Consider the following 25,327-nt stretch of genomic DNA (forward strand, 5'->3'; position numbering starts at 1 on the left):
ACACAAGTGTTCAACTACTAAAATCTCAAATGTTCTTTCCATTCAATTTCAGAACATTGAGAGGCTTAAAAATTTGATAATAAATATCAAATAAATAACTTAGAATCACTTGTCTAAGCATATATATATATATATATATGCAGTTACTCAAGAGCATAGATGATAAACACTTAAAATATATTGCTCCTAAATTTGAGAAAATGTTTCCACATATTTTGGGTGTTTAAGATATTCTCCAACCTTAAGCTTACTCTAAGTGTCATGAAAATATATAATATTTATCCATGACACTAACGCATTAGGATACTTAGGATATCCTTTGAAATCTTAAAGCAACTTATTTACATAACAGACACATAAATAGAAGCAAGATTAAATACAAATATATTAAGGTTATTAGCACAACCTTAACATGAAGGATCAAAATTCAATTACTATCTCTTCAATGTATGATCGTTTACATAACAATCTTGATGTCTAGAATTTAAACATCAAATATAGAATACATTACTCTTAAACTTTGAGTAATGTTGCCACATAAAACACTTAGAATGTCATGAGCAAAACACTTTGCATTATCATTAGGATGACCCCAAAGAAAAGCATATTAAAAGACATATTAATAAAACATATGGCTAAAACAATCTTAGCACATATGAGAACATTAAATAGATAAACCTATCGAGGTTCCTTGACCAAAGCAACATCAACATATATCTTATCAAGATAAATTTAACATATCCTTAATCAATATTCTAAATAAGAATACAAAATATAATAACTCTGAGAGAATATAATATAAGAGGACATTAAAATTTTGGCATAATGTAGTCATCATCAAAACATTTATAAAACTCAACAATAAATATATCATATTAATTTTAAAATTTAATATATATGTGTGTAAATACTGCAGACTATAAAAATATGTATATTTGTTTTTTTTTTCTTTTTGTTCATGAAAGTTATTTTTTTCTCTTTATTTTAATAATATTATCATATCAAGGGCATTTTAGGATGTAAGAGTAAATAAAATTTTAATTCTAAATTTATTCAAAACACAAGTTTGTAAAATTTTATATTTTAAATTATGTCATTTCAAATATAAAAATTTATTTATATATAAATTCCAAATTTTATAATTCATTCATTTCAAAGAAACCTTACACATATTACTAAAAATAATTCATGTGTTTGCCTCCAAACTTTAATATATATAGTTGTCAAAGTTGGATGCAATGCCAATAAAGTTGGACACAATGGCTTTATATCTTGCTCATTTGACTTACTACTTATACCCACAATTGTCCAAATAATCTTTGAATCCCACATCGAAACTGAGCAAAATAGCAACACTATAGGATGACTATAAATAAACGAAGATGACCTCTGTCAAATTCATTTGCTAGGAATTGATTCTTTGAGCCAAGCCTGAGCTCAACGAAGCTCGACTCAGCTCAATTCAATTGCAACCCTAATTACTTCATACTCATACTCTGTGTATGCAAATTTAAAATCTTTTTATATTATTTCTTTGATTGAACAGTCTAACAAACTCATTCAATGTTCTAACTTGCACATCTTTAGATCAATTGACATGAATATATACATATCTGCTGATTGAAATTACCTTTCGATTTTCTTTTTGAATATATACTTGTTTACATTTGAAATTTGAAAAAAGCAGCAATTGATGTGATTTAAAGCAGAAACCCTGCCTAGAGGAAAAGGTATTCGCTTGTTTCATGTTTCATGTATAGACAGATTTGAGCAAACTAGAGTAGTGATTGAGACGAGTTGAATCCTTACAAACAAGCAAAGCAGGAATCTCTTTTGAAACCATTACAGACGAGTTGAAAAAGATCATCCTTTCTCTTGTTAAAAGCTAATTCAAGCTACAAAGTTTATTCCTTCAATTCAAATACAACTTTTGAGTGTTTTCTCTGTGCTCATTTTGTACATTCTTGAGAGAAAACCCATGTAACCTCAGGCATCTTTCTTTATTTTATACTCCACTTGTAAAGTGAGATTTGAGGGTTAGTGCTTGAGCCCGAGTGAAAAAATAGCTGAAAGGTTAAGCTTGCTCCTTGAAAAAGCTCTCTAAGTTATAGAGGATAGTGCTTGCTTCTTCAAAAAGCACTCGATTAGTTGTTGTTTCAAAATCCTTGACAAGTGTTAAGGTAGTGGATGTAGGTCTTGGGCCAAACCACGATAAATATGTTGTCTCATTCTCTTGTGCTTCTATTGTTTTGTTTTCGGCTCATTCATATTTCCATTTGGTTTAAAAAGTTTTGGGATAAGCTTAATTCACTCCCTCCCCCTCTTAAGCTAACCCTTCCAACAAAGTTTGTCAACAACCACCTTCTTTCCCTTTAATGTCCCTACATTCACTTAAGAAAAAGAGCAAAAAATATACGAGAAACTAACATGAGTACATTAACTCAGTAAAGCAGACCACAAATGCACAGTTGCAAAGGATGTGCAACATGAATGCATCAGTGACGTAGAAAACATTTTTCGTTCAACCATTGGATTTGATCAATCTAGCAAGTGGATTACCTAAATTTGGTTATCAAATTTCCAACCTTTTCCTTCGAATGAAAATCCCAAACTACATCGAGTTGTGGCTAGTTCCTTTCGTCTAACACCAGAACTTTTCACAAAATACACTCTTAGATTTCTCGAAATCAAGGCAAGCATAGAGGTTAACACCCTAGATCGTTGTCCCAAATGTCCATGAACCCATTTTGAATTATCATTTATGCAAACACAACACATGTACATGCCAAAACAATTCACTACACATGCAATGCACCACGCCAATAGTGCCCACCTTGGATAGTCCTTACCTATCTCCTCAATACTCTGTGGGTTTGCGTTCCTTTGTCGTGGTGATCGTGTAAGATAGGACATAACAAATATATTAAAATTAACAAATCGAGTCTTAACTTTGTTATCTATCTCTGTAAAGAAACATAAAACTTTTACTTTCTTTATTATCATTGCGTGAAGGTATGCAAATATATAGACAAAAGTTCCTAAGTATTCTCCGAAGAATTCTCCTAATATGTAGGACTAGATTACACTCTTAATATGTAGGATTAGATTACACTCCTCATATTTAGGACTAGATTACAACAACAAATTTACAAACAAATTTAGATTAAAATATCCTCATCTTCTCAGGTGGATGTATCCTTTTAGCTGGGGAGTGGATGTTAATCATACCCAGCTTGCTTACTAGAGCTTCAAATTAAGTACTAAGCAGCCCTTTGGTAAGCATAACTACTACTTGATGATTGGAGGAAACATAGGAAATTTGGAGAAGATCGGAATCCAATTTTTCTTTAAGAAAATGCCAATCAATTTCAATACACTTTGTCCTGTCATGCTGCACAAGATTATGAGGAATACTAATAATCGATTGATTGTCCCCCAAAAGTTCAATAGGTCTTTGCACCGAAACCTTTAAATCTTCCAAGATAATCTATAACCACAAAAGCTCACACACACCGAGGGCCATGGCTCAAAATTCAATCTCAGCACTGGATCTAGCCACCACTCCCTGCTTCTTACTTCTCCAAGAAACCAAATTCCCCCCTAGGAAAACGCAATACTCAGTTGTAGATCTCCTGTCAATAAGGGAACCACCATAGTCAGCATCTATATATCCTTGGATCTTCAAACTAGCTCCTTGAGTGAATAAAATTCCCTTACCTAGTGTAGCTTTAAGATAGCTAAGAATCCTTCTCACAGCATTCATATGATCTTCAAAGGGGTTATGCATAAATTGACTTACTAGGCTGACAGTAAAGGCTATGTCAGGCCTAGTATGAGAAAGATAAATTAGTTTTCCTACTAAATGCTAAAATCTCCCTTTATCTATTGTCTTTCCACTAGAATTCCCCTACAATATTGTGTTAGGATCTTTAGGTATCCTTGCTCCTTTTCCCCCTAGCAAACCAGTTTCAGCAAGTCTAGCACATATTTCCGTTGGGACAAGAAAATCCCTTCCTGTGAGTAAGCTACTTCAATGCCTATGAAGTATTTCAGTGGTCCCAAATCCTTTGTTTCAAATTCCTGAGCCAAGTTCTGTTTTAGAATACCCTATTCATCTAAATCATTCCCCGTTACTACAATATCATCAACATAGACAAGTAGGGTAGTTACCTTCTCTCCTATGTGCTTGATGAAGAAGGTATATTCCCCTCCACTTTGTCGATAACCCATAGATGTCATAGCCTTTGAGAATCTACCAAACCAAGCCCGTGGGGATTCCTTGAGCCCATACAAGGCTTTCTTAAGTTTACACACTTGCCCATGCCCTACTCACTCATGCTGAAATTCTTGTGGTATTTCCATGAAAACTTCTTCCTCTAAATCTCCATGTAAAAAGACATTATTAACATCAAGTTGTTATAACTTCCACTCATAATTAGCTGTCAATGCTAGAAGGACCCGGACAGTAGTCATTCTGGCAACGAGAGCAAATGTTTCAAAGTAGACTATGACATAGAACTGTGTATAACCCTTGGCAACAAGACGTGCTTTATACCTGTTAAGTGTACCATCAGCTTTGTATTTCATATTAAAGATCCACCTATAGCCTACTGGTTTTATCCCCTTGGGCCTAGATACCAATTCCCATGTATGATTCTTTTTAAGAGCTCTCATCTCTTCTAACATGGACTCCTTCCATTTGTGATCTTTTAAAGCCTTTTCCACTGATTTAGAAATAACAATTGCATCCAATGAAGTGAGGAAGCCTCTATCGCTTGGTGATAGGCGATGGTAGGATAAATAATTGGACAATGGGTGTTTTGTACAAGTTATAACCCCTTTGCACATAGCAATGGGTAGGTCTAAATCTATAGGTTTAGTCTAAAGAAGAGATGGGTTAGAAGTGCTGGAAGAATCCTCATGATGTGTTACTTCCAAACTAGGATCAGGGGCTGATGTTGGGTTTGGCTGTGACTCATCAATGAGTTGTCTTCTCTGGTACACATAGGGAGAATCCTTGTATCTAATAAGAGATAACAGCTTAGTTTTTGCTTGTTCCTTGCTGGGAAAAACAAAATGCATCAAAGAAGCATCCATAGGGTGAGTAGACAAAATAGAATCAGGAGGCTAATTAGATTGACTAGGATCCGATGGTGTTGTTTCAAGAATAGGGACTAGATGCTCAAGTTCTAAATTAACATGTCTAAGATATTCCTCTTGATGTCTAGATGGAGAAGGACCAAAGAATGATTGGGATTCATTAAAGCTCACATCTTTTGAGACATAGAACTTGCGAGTGGTAGGGTGATAACATTTACAGCCATTTTGAATAGGAGAATAGCCAAGAAAAACACATCTAAGAGCCCTAGGATTTAATTTGTCCCTATGAACTTTGGTTATGTGGACAAAACAGACACACCCAAACACTCTAAGAGGTAAGGGAGTATGAAGATTAAGATCAGGGAAAAAATATGTTAAATGCTAGAAGGGGCTTTGATTATTAAGCACCCTAGAGGGAACCCTATTGATAACATATGTGGCTGGTAACACAGCTTCACCCCAAAAAATGTTTTGGAACATGGTGATGATGGAGAAGGGTTCGAGTGACATTGAGGAGATGTCTCGTCTTCTTTTCAACTACTCCATTCTGTTGTGGAGTATCAATACAAGAAGATTCATAAATAATGCCCTCTTGTTGAAAATAATGATGTAAGTGATTATTGAAATAATCCCTTACATTATCAATCCTAAACTTCCTAATAGGAATGCCAAATTGAGTGTAAATCATTTTGCAAAACGAGGGTAAAACAGACCCAATGACAGCTTTATCTTTTAGAAGAAACACCCAACACATACAAGTACAATCATCAATAAAGGATATGAACCATTCTGCCCCATAACAATTTGATATCTTAGACGGCCCCCCAACATCAAAATGAATCAAATCAAATTAAATGGTTTTGAAGAAAATTTATTGTTGATTGGATAGGAGACACTATGATGTTTAGTCATAATACATTCATCACACTGGAAGCTATTAGGGTCTAGAGTATTGAACAAAGTAGGAAACATTTGCTTTAACAAAACAAATGGGGGAGACCTAATCTAAAATGATGCAACCAAATAGTAGAGGTTAGAAGCTGATTGGGACGAATAACCCATTCTATGTTGTCTCCTTATAGAACAACTACTCTTTCCTTCCAAGATATAGTGCCCATTGTGTATCTTAGCCACACCAATCATCCTCCCCATGTCCTTGGCTTGAAATTTACACATGTGAGGAGAGAAAATAGCAAAGCAATTCAAGTCGTTAGTCAATTTATGAATAGAAATCAGACTTCTTGTTAAACTTGGAGCATGAAGGACATGATTAAGTGGTAACCAAGGGTTAAAAAGAACTTTACCTTTTCCAGAAATAGGAATAGAGGCTCCGTTTGCAATGGTGATTTGTTTAGTGGTTTCAAGGGTTTCATAGGTTTCAAAGACATGGAGATGAGGGGTCATATGATCAGTAGCTCCCGAATCAAGGATACACGTGTTATTCCTATCAGATTTAGAAGCTAAAAGAGTCTCATAGGTTAGGGTTTTACCTTGCTACACCTGTAAGTAGGATGCTCCATCTTGGAATGTCCAAAGAAAGGCCTTTAGTTTGCCTAGCTCCTCTAGATTTAATTGAGTGAGATCAGCCTCAGTTGGGTCTCATTTATCAGCTACTTCCTCTGGATCCTTATTGGAAAGATAGCTTTGATGCTTCATGTTTTTGAAACATCCAATCCTGCTCAAGACTGCTTCTTTCCCATGCAATTAAAAGCATGTTTCCCTAGTATATCGTGGCTTCTTGCAATAAGTGCACCATTGTCCATCACGATTAGAACCACGGTTTTGGATTGTTGTTTTTCCAAATTTGACTCCCTCTCCTTCTTTGTTGCTAATCATCAGTGCTGAACCTTCAGAGCTATGTAAGCATGGCACATTTTCGGTTTTCCTCACTCCTAATGATAGCAAAAACTTCATTTAAATTAGGGAGTTTGTCCCTACCGAGAACTTGAATTCTTACTTGATCAAATTCAGGATTTAAACCCGTTACAAACTCAACAATCCGATATATTTCAATGATCTGATTAAGGGTGGCAACATCCTCACTGCACACCATTTTTATAGCCTAATAGTGATTAAGCTCCAACCATAACCCTTTAATCTAATTATAGGACTCAGTGATTGACACTACGTAATTCACCAACTACATTGGATTGATCAACTGGAATTACATCTCCAGATGTTATGGTAGTGGTAGCAACTTCGGAGGATTTTGACATGATCTTCGAAAAAGTTGAAAGAAGCAAGTTGAAAAAAGCAATAAAGGCTTTGATGAAATGAGAGGAGCTCTAGATAGAACAAAGCAGGGGTTGTGCAATAAAGGCACTAGGGTTTTAGGCATATCAAGCCGGGATCGAGGGCTCTGATACCATGTAGAGAAACAGAAAACTTATGCTTTCTTTATTATCATTGCGTGAAGGTATGCAAATATATAGACAAAAGTTATTAAGTATTCTCCTAAGAATTCTCCTAATATGAAGGACTAGATTACATTCCTAATATGTAGGATTAGATTATACTTCTCATATTTAAGACTAGATTACAACAACAAATTTACAGACAAATTTAGATTAAAATATACTTATCTTCTTAGCTGGATGTATCATTTTGGCTTCTTATCCTCTCGTCCACAATCTTGCCAACGCAAGTCTAGTCCTTTACTAAAATATCCTAAGGTCCCAAACTATGTGATATCAATACATCAACTCCTTAAATCATTCAAAATATTAATAAGATCCTTAATATTTTAACAATTTACCCTTTTGCCTACAAGTTCCCAAAAATTGCACTAATACCCAAATCTTTCAAAGATTCACAACCTTTATATGCAATTTCACTAATGCCCTAGGGTTAAATTGTATTTCATTTTCAACCCCTAAATTTCAGCTTATTGCAACTAAGCCCACATATTTTTTGAAATGACAATTTAACCTTAACCAAACACCCCAACTCTTTGAACCTCACTTTCTAGTCTGAATTGACTTTGGACCAGCATACTAGAGGTTCTATAGAATTGGATTATAGCCTCCAATTGACAAAATCAAGCTCAAGGAACAAGACTTGTTGAAATCAGCTTTGAAGGTGGTGGTACTTCGGATGAGTATTTTGTCCACTTCCACTTCAATTTCTTCAACACTTCTTATTCCTCTAAACACATACAAAACCAACCCAAAGGTCTTAGAGGTGCAAAGAGGAGGATTATAACTTTGAATCAAAGGTGAAGAAACAGAAAAACAAGTTTAAACTCACCACATATTGGCTGAGCAAGTTCCCTGCATTTTCCAACGACCAATAGTGTTGCTCCAACGACTCTTCCTCGTCTCCAGCAGCCTCCGACAGCTTCTCCTTCTCCTTCCTCTTTCTTCTTCCTTTTTCTTCTTTCTTTTTTATTTCTTTCTTTCCTTCTTTCTCTCAACAAGAATGTCCAAAAACATGTGTGAATCAACACTTTTGGGTAATAACACATTTACCCCACCAATTTCACCTTATCTCACAAGGTTCCAAGAAACCTCATATGAATCTACTTTGGTTCCATATATCACTTGGACCCCCACTTTATTTCCAAAATTCCACAAATGCCCTTGTCAAATGCCCCTATGTTTATTAATTCTCTCATTTGTGCCCCAAGTTTACATCTTTAAGTTCCTCAAGGCCTCATGAATTCTTAAAATATTCCTGAGTCCGCTCGTGCCCATTCAAGCTTCACAAATTTCACTTTTTTACCCTTGTTCCTCCTCAATCAAGAGGAACATGTAATACAAGGAATTACACTTTCCCTTAAAACCCATACGTGGAAATGTAGAACAAATACAAAGTCTAAGAAATGCAATGACCACAAGCACTGTGAAGGTATATATATACGTGTGTGTGTGTGTGTGTGTACTATATAATATGTATTATAATCTCTCTCTTATAATATATATAATATGTATTATAATATCTCTCTGATAAAATTGTGTCCCAACATGGACACAACTATCCCCATTTGAATGTAGGCCCAAAGAGTCATATGTCCAGGGATAGGATGCAAAAACGTTTCTTCATGTTCAAAAGATTTTGTCAATGTTACTTCACCACACCAGTACCACTTCAATACTAGCTAGTATCATCTAGTAGTGTCAATATTGATCAATATCTAGAGCAAAACAAGATGGTGACAATTTTGTAATGTGTTTCTTCCCCTACACAATGGTATTGATAACTATGGGAGGATAAATAACTAAACCTAGTAGTGTCATCATTGATATAGAGAAAAGAAGAATTTTGTATGTGATGTGACAAGAGTCAAAAAGAAGTAAATGCAGATTCCATAGTATAGATATCTAGTTATATATATACACACACACACATATAAGGGAAAATGGATAAATAATAAATGATAATGTTGCCAACAGATACATGCACTAGCTGTCCAGCACATGACACCATAAAGGCTTTGGATAGGAAAGCCACTTCAGTGGCTCTGTGCCTGAGTTCTAAGAATTAAAATCAGCACAGTGAAAACATCCAATCCTCTGTAGACTCAAGGAAAATTGTTACATGGTCTAGGAATAATAGGATCTGCAAAATAAGAGTCTTTAATCTAGAATCAGTGGTAGAGTTGCAGCAATAATATAATAAAGTAGAAAGCTAAAACTACATCATCAATCAGTGACAGATTGTTCAAAAAGAAGATTATGCACACACAGACATGCTATACACAGTAACAAATTTTCATGGATAGATTGAGGGAAAAACAAAAGGTTAACACAACATAATCTAGGTTTAAACAAAGCAAGACAAGCTATTTGGACCCTTCTATTTTAGTCTTTATGCTAACTGCATCTATACATAGTCTTAATTGCAGTATTATTTTTAATCTTGCAGTCCATGCTTAGGACCACACATGTAAGATCATATTCTGAACTTTGTAAGGTTGCTAGATATGACTTTGGTCAACTTATATGGCGCTAATTAGCCATGTAATTCTGGGCCCATCATATTCATAGCTGATAACTAGGGGGACAAAAAAATCATACCTAATACAAACCCAGCAAGAGGTATGTTAACCATAGGTGACCTGGACTGAAATCCTGAATGAGGATAAACAGCTTTTATATTTTGCTCCAGCACAAGAATATAAATAGAGACAACCTATCAAGATTAACAGCTAAATCAGAAGAAATTAAAGATTTAGAACTAACATTTGAATAACCAACTAGTACATCACAAAAATTTATTGATTTAAGAGTGTTTACCCTGCAATTAAACTGCACTGGCTTACAGTCTGCATATCGGGTTATTTGGGAAATCAAAGTAGAGGGAAGAGGAGTAAGGGATCCAAATTTGCATAAACCTGAGGCAGCTGATGGATTATCATACTTGATGCTATATTGGTCATTCACAACTCTCACACTTTGGATTGCAATGAAAGATGTAGGCGTTAAGATGAGTTCACTCTGCCCACTGGAGTAAGTTTAATGAGTCATATTGCTCACCAGAGGAAAAAAGAATATTTAGTCATCACAAAAACATACAACTAAGAGGGAACTATGGCTGCATGTGGTATAATTACACAAAATAACGATTTATTGAAGAAAGATGCATTGTTAACTAAGGATCACATAAAACACCAATATTCTCCACATAAAATGTATTATTCACAAGGCAAAACCCAATTCCATATGCCAATTGCCAAGGTCTAACAAAAAGAAGAGGAAACATCAAGTCCATATGCAAGGATCACAGAAACATGAGCACCCCTGCAGACAAATAAGAAGACGGGAAAAGAAAGCCTCAAAGCAAATAGCTGCTAGAGAAAGAAAAACAAAATTATTAATCATTTTTATTTGTTTAAACGTAAGATAGAATTACTTCAATTAATTAACTACTGCAAGTATTCAAGATAGAATTACTTCAGGTGTCTAGATAAGACACCACTATGGTTGTCCAAACATGGAGAACGATAAATAAAACCAATAATGTACCCCAATAATGCAACTAAAACTTCATCAAATAGCAGTAGTCACTATCCCTTAAATTTTATGTTGCTGGTATTGATGTGTATCTGAGGGTTAGCATTGGTAGTAACAGTAAGGTTGCTCCTTTACGGTCATGAGTTTTGAGTTGTGGAAAACAGGCTCTTAGCAAAAAGCACATAAAATACAACCTTTGAAAAGTGGGGAGTCTCTGTGGACAAGATATGCCCATTCTGGTATTGACATGTATCTAGGTGGTTAATAAGGTATGGCATGCAATGCCAATTATTAAAAGAATTGCCATAGAAGATTCTATAGTAAAATAAATATGGATGCATGCTAGAAATCCAGAAACAGTCAAATACGCATCTAAAATCTAGAGAATAGAAAATTCACTATAGCATGAAGAGGGACGAGAATGAAGGGGCACCAACACCATAATAATCACTTAAATTTACATGCAAAAAGCTTGGTATGCATTATACGATACACAACATGAACACGCAATTTAACAGCTAATTGAACCATAAGTCCATTCTGATGATTGGTATAATGAAGCTTCAGGATATTTAATTTTTTTGGTAGCAACAAGAAGGTTGTAGGCATCCTTGTGAACCAAGGACATCCTTTATGGGTTTGTGGTGGATCTTTTATTTATTTTATTTTATTTTTTTGGGAGGGGGCATGGTTTGGGAACTTTTTGAACTTCCAAGTGATTTCAGAAAAATAAGTTGCAATCAATAAGGCAAGGATCACCTATACATCAAACCATTCGATGTTAGGAGATTATTCCATATGTATTACAAGTACACATATTTGCTAGCATATATTGATAACACATACCTCAAAACAAGTATACGGTGAAATGTGGCTTTTATACCAGGTCCAAATCCAATAGGATAAGCATGTTTGGTTAGTGCACCAAAAATCCTGACCTAGTTTGTTGAAACAGTGAAATTACAAATTAGACAACCACTTAATGTAAATCAAAAGAAAATGAGAAGGATGAGATGTACAGAGAATATTACAATTTGATGGTCCACCAGAACATGGATACAGACGGTCTCTGTCCCTTGAAGGAATTTTTCCAAATGAGCATCAGCTGGACTTTTCTGCCTTAGATTTGTTGCAATAGAACTGCAGCTAGAGTTATGAACGGCCAACACGTCTCCATGCAGAGATATCAGATTTCCCTCAGGCAGAGGGTATTCAGGTTTCAGACTTGCAGAATATTGAACTGAGCCAGTCACAATAGCCCTGTAGCGTAAAAACAAGTCTGTTACCTCTTCAAAGGGAACAGATGGCTGAACCACAAATCCATCCAAAAACTTAAGATTTTCCTCAAAGATACTTGCATGATCAATAGAAACACGGACACAGATATCTGAATGAATCTCAGGGAAGCCAACATTACATCTCAGGAGTGATGTTTCACTTTGAAGAGAGGATTCAGGGAGAGATTCATCAGTGCTGAAAATTGGATCAACACATCTAGGAAGATGTGATAAAAATGCATCTGGGAGAACTTCATCAGAAGAGAAGGAAAGGCTCCAAAGATGTATTTTAGAAGTTATAGTGACTTTACCATAGCTAAAGTCCTCTGTAGTACATAGCTTATCTTCTTTATGGTGCTTTATGGAGTAATGCCTTCCAACACTCAACAACTGCAACATAGGTCAAATCAAACATCTTCCTTTAAGTTTGTTCAGCATCATTGTTTAATTGCCCAATTCTAAAGTAATGAGGAAGCAAAAATCTAAATAGAAAAATATCGGCATACCTCATGGACACCAAAACCTCCACACTTAAACTCCAGCAATACTTTCCCTTGTCTTGGTTTACAAACAGAACTGACTTTTACTTTAGCTTTAGAGGGGCACAAGAGCCCTGAACTAGATAGAAGCTGATTATTAATGCTTCTAAAGGTAACATAACACTGAATTTCAGGTGGTAAATTTAGACGTGTGCATTTCTGCATCTGACAAGATGTTGCACAAGTATTACTAAAGCAACAATGTCCACTACCACAAAATTCATACTCAGCATTGCTTAATCCAGATTTTGAAACCATAGTTGATGTCTGATCAATTTTATATCTCTTACAATAAACAAATTCTTGTAAGTTTCTGGAACCATAATGCTCCATGGATTCATTCAGCAGATCCTCAGAAAGACTAGTAGAATTTGTATACCCATCCTTCCCATCAAGCAATAAATCCCATGGCAGGATAAATGCCTCAGCAAACATGCTTGCACTGTTTGAAACAAATTGTTCGCCTTGAAACTGCAAAAGCACATAAGAAGTTCTGAGTGAAGGGACAAAATAATAAATTGCTCAGACAGCATTGCTGCCATCTATTAGTGTTCAAACCTTCTAACTTCCTGTTAACCTTTAGGGGCTGTCGATATTTTATCTACATGCAAATATACAGACAGCAAAAAAATATAATAATACCTTTTGTTGCACGGGATATTTATGTGTCACCAAAAGCAGGTGAAATCTACCACTTTGAAGCTCCTTGAAATTTCCATTATTCTTGATGCAAGGATGGAAGGTACAATTTCTAGAATATCTATCTCTAAAATTGTAGAGAAGATAAAGTGCTAGCTTTCCCTCTCTCATTACTGGACTGTTGGCAAAAATAGCCCTACACGACAATGATTCATTTTGGGATAATTCTGAACCAGCAAGGTGTTCACGCATGCCCTCCATAACAAGAGTGAAGTTATGTACCTAGAAAAGGAGAAAAAGCTGAAGAATGTTAAAGTCAAGCCAATGAATAAATGAAAATGTGAAATCGAAAGTGCACTGCATCCCTAATCCAAGCAGCTAGTAGCATCACCTCATATATTGTGCTGATATCCCAATCTGATGGAAGGTCTGGTACCACAACATCAATGCTGCCAGTAGCATCAATAAATTGCAACCTTCCAGAAGATGCGGAAATCTGAATAAAAAATGTATGAGCTTCACTAATTATTGCACCCAAGAATTTAGAACTCTTCCTGTGTATTCCTTCTTACAGTCATCCCAAACTCAAATAAAAGAGGGTTGGGTTAGGTAGCCAACAACCAACATAAAACTTGTCAGACTAAACATGAATTCTAGACAAATGGCAAATTGTTGGGGCATAACCCTTCTTAACGACACACTTTACTACTCAAGTGCGATGAAAAACGAGTTAGGGTTGTTGCATCAACACCCAGTTATAGTGTTCAATCTACAAAGGTCTATTTTAAAGGACAGATATATAACTTAGTGCAGGATCATAGATTATGGAATATCAGGACTTCAACAAGAAAATCTATGGAAATGGTGGACAAGATGATTAGGAGAAAAAAATAATATTATATTTCTCCAATAGATGAAGTGGGTTAGAGAGAAGGCTAAAATTTGAACAAAATCTAGACATAAATTTTGGTACTTAAGGGAAGGAGTAGGCAAATAATGGCTTGGGGATTATCATGAATAAGACTTCAAAGGATGGGCTAGTACCCAAGGAACGATAGGGCAAAGAATGGAGTGGGGATTATTATGAATATGAACAAGGTTTCAAAGGATGAAATAGTGGATGCAAGGAGAATAGGAGATAGGATTATTGTAGATAAAATTGTGCAGGGAGAAGAGACTTTGAATATTGTCAGTCCATATGTGCCACAAGTTGGGCCAGGAGAGGAGATAAAGACAAAACTTGGAAAGATATAGTGGAGTTGGAACAAGAAATACCTAGAGGAGAACAACTTCATAAGATGTCAGTTAAATGTTGTAGAAGAAGATGAAACAAGCTAAAAGAATTGTATATTGCTTGCTTGATCTATTATCGGGTAGTATGGGGTTTTTATACACAACACCTAGGTTAACTCCTATATTCTAGGAACATATTTGAATGTTTAGAAAATAAAATACAACAAGAAGAATTTAAAAAACTGTTAAGATATCTTGAATTATATGTTGCTGTTGTGCCATGAAAAATTGGGGGGGGGGGGGGGGGGGGGGGGGAATGAAAATCTTTTGAAGAAAATGAAGGCTTGCCTCTAGCGGCAAGGGCTGGCCACGAGGACCAGCCTAGTGGCAGCCTTGCCACAAGGCAGCTTGCGACAGCAGGGCAAGGCAGCTCGCGGCTAGGGGCTGGCCGCGAGTGCCAGCCTCGCGGCAACCTTGCCACGAAGCAGCTCGAGGCTAGGGGCTGGCCGCGAATGCCAATTACGCGGAAGCCTTGCCGCGAGCTACCTCGCAGCAGCTTCGTGGCAAACCCCCCCTTTTCGATGAACTTAAGCCCCACTCAGCAATCGCCACGTGTCAGCACCAGCCATCCTTAAGAATCGTGCCTTATAAATACCCAACTACAGGACATTGAAAGGGACTTCTGATTTCGGTAAAATCCTTGACACTTTGACTTGATTTTCACTGTTTTCAAGAATAGCTATCTGCATTCGGTACTGACTTGGGCATCAGAGCGTCATCGCAGGCGAGGATTCCCATGAGCCTTCTAACCCATTTTTGAGTATCAACAGGGCCAAAACCTTGTGGCAAAACCTAGCGGCGAAATCAAAACCTTGTGGCAGGAGTTGTTTATAGGCAGCCCTTTAGTTTTAACCGAAAGTGTACAAGCTATTAAAGCTACAATCGTTTGGTACAACTATGGCTTATTACAAGTCTTAGGCTAATTACAGCCTTGCCCCCTACTCCTAATCACATTCATGCCCTCGTCTGCCCTTTGGGATCGTAGGTCTTTCTTGTCCCCAAGAAAGGACAAAAGATGGGCTGCTCGGGGGTACTGCTTCAGCAAGTCTGGTAAGTACTCCCAGGTGGTATTATCTGGATGTAGATGACTCCATTAAACTAGCACTTTCGTTAGGGGCAGTGTATCCTTGTAGGTGATCCTCCGATCCACGATTGCTTGGGGTTCCATGGGCACCTCTCTGTCTTCATCTACTAGGGGAAGATTGGGGCTTGTAGTGGTTGTAGGCTCTACTGCTTTCTTCAGCAGTGACACATGGAAGACTGGATGGGTAAGTGTCCCTTCAAGTAGTTGCAGCCTGTAAGCTACCTTGCCTATTTTAGCAAGCCCAGTATATGGCCCAAAGTACTTAGGGCTCAACTTAGAAGTTGGAGTTGTTGAGAAAAAGTGTTAGGAACCGCTTAACCTTGAGGTACACTTTATCACCCACGTTGAATCCCTAGTCACTTCTCCTCTTATCAGCCACTTGTTTCATCTTGTTTTGAGCTGTTCTAAGCTCCTTCTTCAACAGTTGTATCATCCTCTACCTTTGTTGTAGATAGTCTTCCACAGCAAACACTGTTGTGGGGGCATTCATTAAGGCAATCAGATAAAGGCTTGGTATCCAAATAATGCTTCAAATGGAGACTTCTTAATGGCACTGTGATAGCTTGAGTTGTACCACCACTTTGCCATAGATAGGCATCTACTCCAACTCTTAGGTTTGGCAAAACACGCACACCGTAGATAGGACTCCAAACATTGATTCACTCTTTTCGTTTGCCCATCCGTCTCCAGATGGTAAGCCGTGGACATATGCAGCCCTACTCCCAAGCCTTTAAACAAAAAGTGGATTGTAAAGATCTTGTCCCTGTCGAACACTATTGACTTTGGAACCCCATGGATCTTAGCCACTGAGTTTACGACTGTCTAGCCACCTCTTGAGCCGTGAATGGGTGAGTGAGACTTACAAAGTGTGCAAACTTTGTTAGCCTATCCACAATCACCAATATAGCATCCCTACCCTTTGATTTAGGTAGCCCTTCAATGAAGTCCATGGATACCCCTTCTCAAGCATGTTCTAGTATGGCTAATGGTTGGAGTAATACCGGTAGAACCACATGCCCATGCTTGGATCTTTGGCAAGTAGGGCAGGCTACTACAAACTCCACCACTTCTTTTTTTAGTCCCGATCAACCCAATCAGGAACTACAGTTGTGATGGCATTACAGCTGACCTATTCTTCTCTTCTAGAAAGTGCATCGACCACTTTATTCTCTTTCCCATGTCTATAAGATATCGTATAATCCAATCCTAGCAATTTGGATACCCCTTTCTTTTAGAGTTGAGTATGTACTCTCTGTTGCAACAGATATCGCAAGTTGTCATGATTAGTCTTAATAATGAAGTGATGGCTCTCTAGGCAGTGTCTTCGTTTGTCCACTATTACCAAAACTGCCAATAATTCCTTATCATACACACTTAGTCCCGAATGCTTTGGGGCTAAGGCCTAGCTGAGATATGCTAATGGTCTTCTTTCTTGCATGAGCACTGCCCCCACCCCCACATCACTAGCATCCATCTCCACCACAAAGGTTTTTGGGAAGTCAACCGAGGCTAACACTAGGGCTTGTGTCATGGCCACCTTAAGAGCTTAAAATGCCTTCTCTTCCTTGGGATTCCACTTAAACTTGTCTTTCTTTAGCAATTATGTTAAGGACTTGTTAATTATCCCATAGTGTGGGATGAATCTCCTATAATATCCTATTAATCCCAGGAATCCCCTCAACTCCCTAACGATGGAAGGTCTTGGCCATTTAGTCATGGTAGTAATCTTGCTCAGGTCAGTACTCACCCCTTCACTCGAGATCACATGCCCAGAATATTCCACTTCCTTCTTTGCAAACCAACATTTGGACATTTTGACATACAATTAATTGAGTTTAAGGATTTCAAAAGTTGTCCTTAGGTGTGTGAGGGGGAGTTCTAGGTTAAGGCTATATATTAGTATGTCATCAAAGAATACTAATATGAATTTCCTTAGGTAGGGGGCGAACAATTGGTTCACCAGGGCTTGAAAGGTAGCAAGGGCATTAGTGAGACCGAATGGCATAACAAGGAATTCATAGAGGCCTTGGTGGGTACGGAAAGCAATTTTTGGTATGTCGGCAGGGTGCATTCTGATCTAATGGTAACCAGATCTTAGGTCCAAATTAGAAAAGATGATTGCCCCATGTAATTCATCCATCAAGTCTTCTATAATGGGGATAGGGAATTTATTCTTGATGGTTAGGGTGTTGAGCTGGTGGTAATCCACACAAAACCGCCAGGTGCCATCGTTTTTTTTTTTTTTTTTTTTACTAATAGGACTAATGATGTGAATGGGCTTTGGTTGGGTTGTATAATTGAGGTGGATAGCATCTGTTTCACTTGTTTTTCAATTTCAAGCTTCTGTATAGGTGGGTAATGATAAGGTCTGATGTTAATCGATTATGAGTTTGGCTTAAGAGGGATAATATGGTCTAGGGCTCAAGTAGGGGGAAGAGAGGTAGGTTCAGCAAATAAATCCTTAAACTCAATCAAAAGTTCATGAAGTCCACAAAGATTACCTCATCTTGAGATCATGTAAGTTACAGTCTCTGCTCCCCTTTGTCCCTCCTTTGAGTGCATTCTTCTTCTTCTATTTCCACAGCTTGAATGGAGAATAGCTAGGAAATTTGAACTTTTCACTTCGTGAGTAACTTCTGCAATTTCTTCCCCGTGATTAATTTACACTCCCCTATTTCCAGACTCCCCACAAGAGTTAGCTTCTCACTGACCACATCTATTGTCACCTCTAACTTGTTAAAATCAAATATCAGAGGACTAATAGTCCTCATTCAATCAACCCCCAATACAATATCGCATCCTCCCAACTCTAGCACCCTCAAATCCATAAGAGAATTCTTGCCCCAGCATGAGCCACTTGAAATTAGTGCATTTGTAGTGGCTATACATGCGATTACCATTGGCCCCAGTGACAAACAATGGCGTAGTTGCAACCAATTCACACTTTAGGTCAGTGGAAGTAGCTTCACTGAGGAAGCTATGTGTATTGCCACTATCTATAAAAACCATCAACTTCCTCTTCCTAGCTTGCACCTTAACTTTTATGATCTTTCCCGTGGGTCCCCCCTTCAATGCATGGAAGGAGATCTCTCCTCCTTCATCCTCTGCTTCGGCCTCCTTTCCCATCTCAATATCTTCCCCAAGTTCATCCCCTTCCTCATCTTCTTTCTCTTCTTCTCTGCCTTCCATTTTCAATAATTGTCATTTGCACTGGTGACCCCTGCATCTATCCCTGCACTTGTAGCAGAGCCCTAATTGCCTTCTCTGCTCCATTGTAGTCCCCTTTGTTATGTTAAAATTGGTCTTAGGAGGTCCCAACAGCACTCCTACATTCACTCCCTTTGAACTCAACCCCACTACCTGTTGAGTATTAGGATTAGCCTTAGGCCACACATTATTCCTCCCAAATATGGCCTCTAATGTTAGCTCTTGTAATATGGCCTTCTCTACAGCTTGCTTCACTGTGCTAGGCATAATCATTTTGACCATCGATTGCAACTCTCCCCTAAGGCCACTTACGAAGTTGGATACAAAGTACTACTCAGTTAGTGATGGTTGTGCATTCCACATAAGGGCCCTCAATTCCTCAAACTTGTCCAAGTATTCAGTTATTGTTCCTAACTGCTTCAGCATCTTAAACTCTTTGATCACATCGAACATATTCTTCTCCCCAAACCTCACACACATCTCCTCTGCAAATTCATTCCAACCAGCCTGCAAATTCATTCCAACCAGCCTCCAACTCACTCGCTTTGATGTGCTTGCCTATAAACCCAGAAAAGAGCCCAAAATGCCCACCGAAGATTGTGGCCCTCCCTCTACCCTATAAATGGGAGAGTCCTCCTCTAACAAAGGTACACTCACAACCCTATTCAAATTATAACTCTACTTGCTTTCTGCATTCTACACACTTATCTAAATACTAATTTAAGCATCAAAGGACCCACGCAGGAGGTCGCCCACGACCCTAACCGGTTTCTTTCTTTGCAAGTCTCCCAAAGACTACGCTTGAGACACTCTCCCACTGCAAACAAATCTATTGTTGTACTTGGGCAACAACAGGTATAAACTTTTCAAGCATTAAAAATATAAACTACTAAAAAGTAATCATTGAAAAGAAAAGATGATAGTTCTGAACTCTTCATTGAGAAGATGAAAAGTTTAAACTCCTTATCTTCCATCAAAAGTCTGGGCATTTTAGGAATCTAGGCATTTTGCACGTGTATGAGGTTATGGTAAAACTTGAAGATCAAATAATTCCAAAAAAAAAGATCAATTTAGATATCTTGGATGAATCAACCCAAAAAGATGAGAGACAAGTACCCATAGAATTAAGGGAAGATAGTTAAAATGAGAAAGTGCAGCTAGCATTTTATGTAATCGTAAGATTTCGTTAAAGCTAACAGCACACCAAGCCTTTATCCCACTATGTGAGATCTATTACAAGAATTCTAGGTGAACAATCATTTCTATTTATGGTCTTACCTTTAATAAGGCCTTTATAACTAATATCATATGAGAAGAAGACTAATAGAGCCTCCTATGAGGAGGCAGAATGAAAAGAAACCATAGTTGTCAAATGCATACCTCCTACACGTGAGGTGCACAAAGGCCCAACTATGTGCACCTCATCACCACTAAGGTGCAACATCATGCTCGAGGTGCTGCCTAGGTGCATAAGATGCACCCCTCATGCAAGGACCCTATTTCTAGCCCATTGTCATATTACATCTAATTTCATGTTGATTTAATTGCATATTCTTACATCTAATTACATCTATGTAAGAGGCCAACCTGTGTAAGTCGAAAGTCTTCCGAATCTCCCACTTGCCAAGATCTTTTGGCAATGATATTCACTCACTAGAGAACTAGTCTCATGTTTGGGTTTTGCTTCATTTTATTTTTTTCTTCTAATTTCTTTTGCAATTTAGAAGAAACTAATTCTTTACTGTAATTGATTTTTGTTGTGTGTTCAACTCCTCTTTAGGCTTTTTGTTTCTTCTAAATTATGTTGCAATTTAGAAGAAACTAATTGCAAAGAAAAAAATTGTTTCCAGACTCTCTCTCTCTCTTGCAATTTAAAAGAAACTAATTGTTTTCTATAATTGTTTTTGTTGTTTGTTTTGTTGTATTTCTTTTGCTTTTCTTTCTTTTAATTGCAAAAGAAATTAGAAGAAACTATTTATTTATTTTTTTTTTGCAATGTGTTCTGCTGTAATTTTTTCTTTTCTCTACTTTCTTTTGCAACTAGAATAAATTAGTTGCAAAAGAAACTAATTGTTTTTCTACAATAATATCAGTTGTTATTACAGTATCAGCAGTGTCATTTATGATTTTATGAGTTTGCATCTATCTCCTTATAGGTACATATTGAAAAAAGTAGTGTATAAGTATTTTACAAGCATTTTGAATAAATGTGTGCCTCATGTGCATGAGGCTAGCAATTTGCCTGGCACCTTGTGCCTAGGCCCCTGGCACTAATTTGCAAATCAATGCCTTGCGCATTTAACAACTATGAATGAAACAAGTATTTTAATGAAAAAGATAGAGGAAGACCAAAAAAAATTTGGTGGGAGATATTTAGGTATGACATGAGTTATAAAAACCCTTATAAAAGATAAGGCCACAAATAAAAGTAATTGACGAACTCACATAGGGGGATTAAGGCTTGATATGTTGTTGTTTAGCCAAAATTTTAGTTTTTACCATACAAAGAGAAATGTGAACATTCTCTTTTTCTTTGTCGAAGCAAATACCAAAAATGAAAAAAAGCACACTGCCATTAAGTCTACATGTTTCCTTGTTTCCTATAGTATCCTGTCAGATCCGAAATCTAAAAGTGAGAATTCTCTCTAATTAAGAGAGAAACTCGCAGAAATTGAGAGGGAAAGTAGAGTCGAGAATTGCGAGGGAAAAGTTAGAGAGAAGAGAGAGAACGAAAAGAGAGTTTTGAGAGGGAAATAGACTGATCCAATTATCCAAAAGTGATTACAATTGAGCTGAAGCAGGGTAGTTATACTATTCAGGGAATAGGCGCCAAAATGGTTGCCCAAGTCCCTTCTAGAATCAGCAACTTGCCTACCCACTTGTGGACAGTTAGCTTTGCCGCACATGCTGCCAGCAAGCTAATTCCTCTTTTAATCAAAGCAAATAGCTACGACTATAGCTACTAATTATTACAATGTATTCAATGTAATGCTCAGCAGCTAGGTAAGTGACATATCCAATAAGAAAAAATTTAAAAATAGTTTCCTTCAACCCCATCTTTTTTATCCTCTCTCAACATACATATTGTTGTTCGACTAGTATCACATGCTTTACCTTTGCAAAGTGACAAAGTAGCGAGACTTGCCTTCAAAAATTAAATTAAATTAAATCAGGTTACTAACCTTTATGCATCCAAGCAAAACAACACCCATGTCTTCACTACGCAAAATCCTCCTAATTGGCTGGCTATAAGGAAATCCTTCACAAGAAGGATGGCCATACATGTCATAGTTATACATCAAATTAGAATCGCTTTCCCACTCCAAGAGCATCTTCATCCAAGTAGCCTCACAATGATTGATAAAATTAGATATTGGTACCACCTGACAGAATGAGCTCCAAAACTTTATTACTGACTGTTGGTTAAGCACTTATAGCTAACATGAAAAATGCTGTCAGTGCACTTGAAAGATGATGTATCCTGACTGACTAGTTATTAAAAGAAGCAAAAACCAGAAGCAAAAGAAAAGAATAAAATGGAAAGAAAGAGAACAAAAAGAAAAAGAAGGATAAATACCCGATCTTACCAGTTTCAAGTGAACATAATGTTGTTCATTGCCACAGCCACATGAGTCATGCTTACAAAATTCTCTAAAAACTCCATGCTGCCAGAAGAAAATTATCATGGAAGGTGAAACAGTGATGAAAGTATACAGGAAGTCTATCATCATCATACATCAACATATTTATCAAATTTACCCGAGATTGAAACAGTGATGAAGGTATACAAGAAGTGGCGTATGATTGAGCCAGTCCTTCCTTCTGGCAACACCTTGCAACTGTCCGCATCAGCTTATTATAAAAGTTAATAACAAACAAAGGAAGGTAATTGCAGTATATAGGACTTCATACTATTGTTAAATATTTAATGAAGAACAAAAGCAAATTACATGTTTTGAACCCAAGATCTCCTTCTCAGATAAAATTCCTGCAAATTTTCTCCTGAAACTTGAGACAAGCAATAGTACCCTGAAACAAAAGGATGCAAGTAATGAAGTAAACAGTGAATGTTGAAAAAAACAATCTTTTAGCAGCACAGAATAATTCTTACCATAGCCTTATGGAAAACATTAATGAGTCAATAAACTTCCTCAAAAGGCTCTGAGATCGTGAATATGTACAAGACCTGCAGCAGAGGTAAGTATAGCTTTTGGCACAGCTGTATGGAATTCCAACGATATGTACTCAAACATCAAAATCCAATTCAAGATCCCTTACCCAGTTTCAAATGGTGAAAAAGATCTCAAATTGATGCTAGTTTTAACACAAGCACCAAGAACAAACGTCTTTGCCCAGGAAAATTTTGGGTTTACAAAATGGACATTTCTAATCAATACCTGCAAGAGAAACCATATGGTCACATAAAATCCAATTGTGTATAGAGAATCCAGCCCCGGAGATATAGATAGGCATAAGAATTTATCAAAGTGAACTCAAAGCAACGAAATGAAGCAACTTATTTACATACTACAGCACCAACTCTGAGACTATGTGGCGGACTGAGATGTTGGTCTGTTAGTAGCAACAACACTTTCTGGTCCAATTCGACAACCATGCCCTGCATGTATATGCCTGTGATGGTGCCAGCATACGTGCCACATTCACCCTTACCCTTAATAGCATTCATATTATTAACCGGAAGCCATTTACTAAGCAACTTGGGGAGATGCAAGAAGGTTTTTTCTGTGGTTAAATACATCAACAGAGATTCTTCCTCTTCTAAGAAAACCAACTTCTTCTTCAACCCTGACAGCACGATAATATTACCAATCAGTTTTGACATTGCAGGATGCCAGGATGAAGCTGACCCATAAAAGTATACAATCAAAGGCTTGGTAAAACAGTGATCATCCTCCACTTCGGACCGTTCTAGGAAAGCAATCACAGAAGCTTTGGTGCTACACAACTTGCACTCACAAACCAAAAGTTGTACAAGAAACCCACATATATTTCGGGAGCCAGTAGAACTACTAACTCCAGTTGCACATGGAACAACCGAAACAGGGCTAATTGATTCTAACACGCCGAGAACAAAACGAGCCTTGAAGCTGTCTCTTTTACAATCAGCTGAAGAACCTAAAACCAGGGGAAACGCATCCGGAGTCGAAGAAGTTTCCGTGAGTCTCCAAGAGATTATCTCCAAGAAACCACCACCGCATTCAAAAGGAATAAAATTCCAAGCTAGAACACGGATTTTCCGTCCGATTATTCGGACGTCGAAGTCGACAACGTCGCAGCATAAGTTGGACGAGGCATCATCATAGTCCGAGAAGGAAAAGCATGTGGATTTGGGGCAACGAACAGACGGATCCAAAATGGAAGGCTTGTGTAAGAAAGGAAGGGTGAGGGTTCCAATTATGACAGTTGGGTAATTCAAAGATTCAAGAATTCTATGGCCAGGGTTTTGGCTGGGGCGGGGCGGGGCTGGACCGCACGGCTGGCGAGACCTATCCGACGGCTGTGGCTCTGAAGAACGAGAAATCGGACACCTGTGATTGAGAGATGATGCGCCAGCAAGGGGGCGAGAACGCCTGAGGAGATCAGAAATTCTAAGGAGTCTCACGCCGCCGTCTTCTTCCTCTTCCATTATGCGCTTCGTTGGTATGCAAAATCCATTCAAGTTGAAACAAGCAAAAACTAATCGAGGACGAACCTCGCCTGTCCAGACTAGATACGGACTGGGCTGAATTTTTTTGGGAAATTTGCAAAAATAGGATTGTCGGCAAAAAAAACTTTGCAGAAAGAGTCTTAATTTCTTTTTATAAAATTATGGTTTTTGAGAGTTGAATTGACTAAAATGCTCCCGATTTAAATCAGCCTACGATCCTCTTCGTCTTCTTTCTCTTGCACGCACATCCCCAATCACCCACCGACCAGAACATCTTTATTGCTCGTCCTCTTCGTCATCTCTCTCGCTCGTCCTCTGTTCTAAACATCTAGGGTTGCTGCTTCTTCATCGGTCATTGCCTTCAAAGCCATTGCAGGTAATTTCAGAGTGTTTTACCTTCTTCGATGCATTTTTTGTAATGACTACGTAATGAGTATGCAAATGAACATCACTCTGATTCTGCATTCTAAAGCTCGATTGAGTGAAGGTTCAAACCAGAAGCACCTCAAAAAATGTTTTATATCCGTTCGGTTTATATATCGGTACCCAAAAATGTTTTATGTACCGGT

At 37.6% G+C, this 25,327-nt stretch overlaps 1 protein-coding gene across 5 annotated transcripts in view; it reads right to left on the minus strand.

Moving 5' to 3' along the window:
• The window catches only part of LOC127808209 (CST complex subunit CTC1), a 110,250-nt gene extending 85,416 nt beyond the window's left edge, over nt 1-24,834 (minus strand). For 2 of the 5 annotated variants that reach the window (XR_008024887.1, XR_008024886.1), the window contains exons 1-13: nt 23,619-24,834; nt 23,369-23,487; nt 23,202-23,276; nt 23,041-23,119; nt 22,850-22,912; nt 22,678-22,755; nt 22,273-22,473; nt 13,898-14,002; nt 13,510-13,788; nt 12,835-13,338; nt 12,083-12,718; nt 11,898-11,989; nt 10,116-10,230 (exon numbers count right to left, since the gene is read on the minus strand). Coding sequence is in view for 3 of the 5 variants with exons in the window: in XM_052346635.1 (XP_052202595.1) it covers nt 10,116-10,230; nt 10,335-10,542; nt 11,898-11,989; nt 12,083-12,718; nt 12,835-13,338; nt 13,510-13,788; nt 13,898-14,002; nt 22,273-22,473; nt 22,678-22,755; nt 22,850-22,912; nt 23,041-23,119; nt 23,202-23,276; nt 23,369-23,487; nt 23,619-24,737 (3,673 nt within the window). In the remaining 2 variants the exon portion in view is untranslated. Of the gene's footprint in view, nt 1-10,115; nt 10,231-10,334; nt 10,570-11,897; nt 11,990-12,082; nt 12,719-12,834; nt 13,339-13,509; nt 13,789-13,897; nt 14,003-22,272; nt 22,474-22,677; nt 22,756-22,849; nt 22,913-23,040; nt 23,120-23,201; nt 23,277-23,368; nt 23,488-23,618 lie in introns of those variants that run through there. The other 3 variants (XM_052346635.1, XM_052346636.1, XM_052346637.1) reach the window with 3 other exon arrangements.
• Between the last annotated feature and the right edge of the window lie 493 nt (nt 24,835-25,327).

The sequence above is a fragment of the Diospyros lotus genome, chromosome 8 (assembly GCF_014633365.1).
Source record: "Diospyros lotus cultivar Yz01 chromosome 8, ASM1463336v1, whole genome shotgun sequence".
Classification (NCBI taxonomy): Eukaryota; Viridiplantae; Streptophyta; class Magnoliopsida; order Ericales; family Ebenaceae; genus Diospyros; species Diospyros lotus.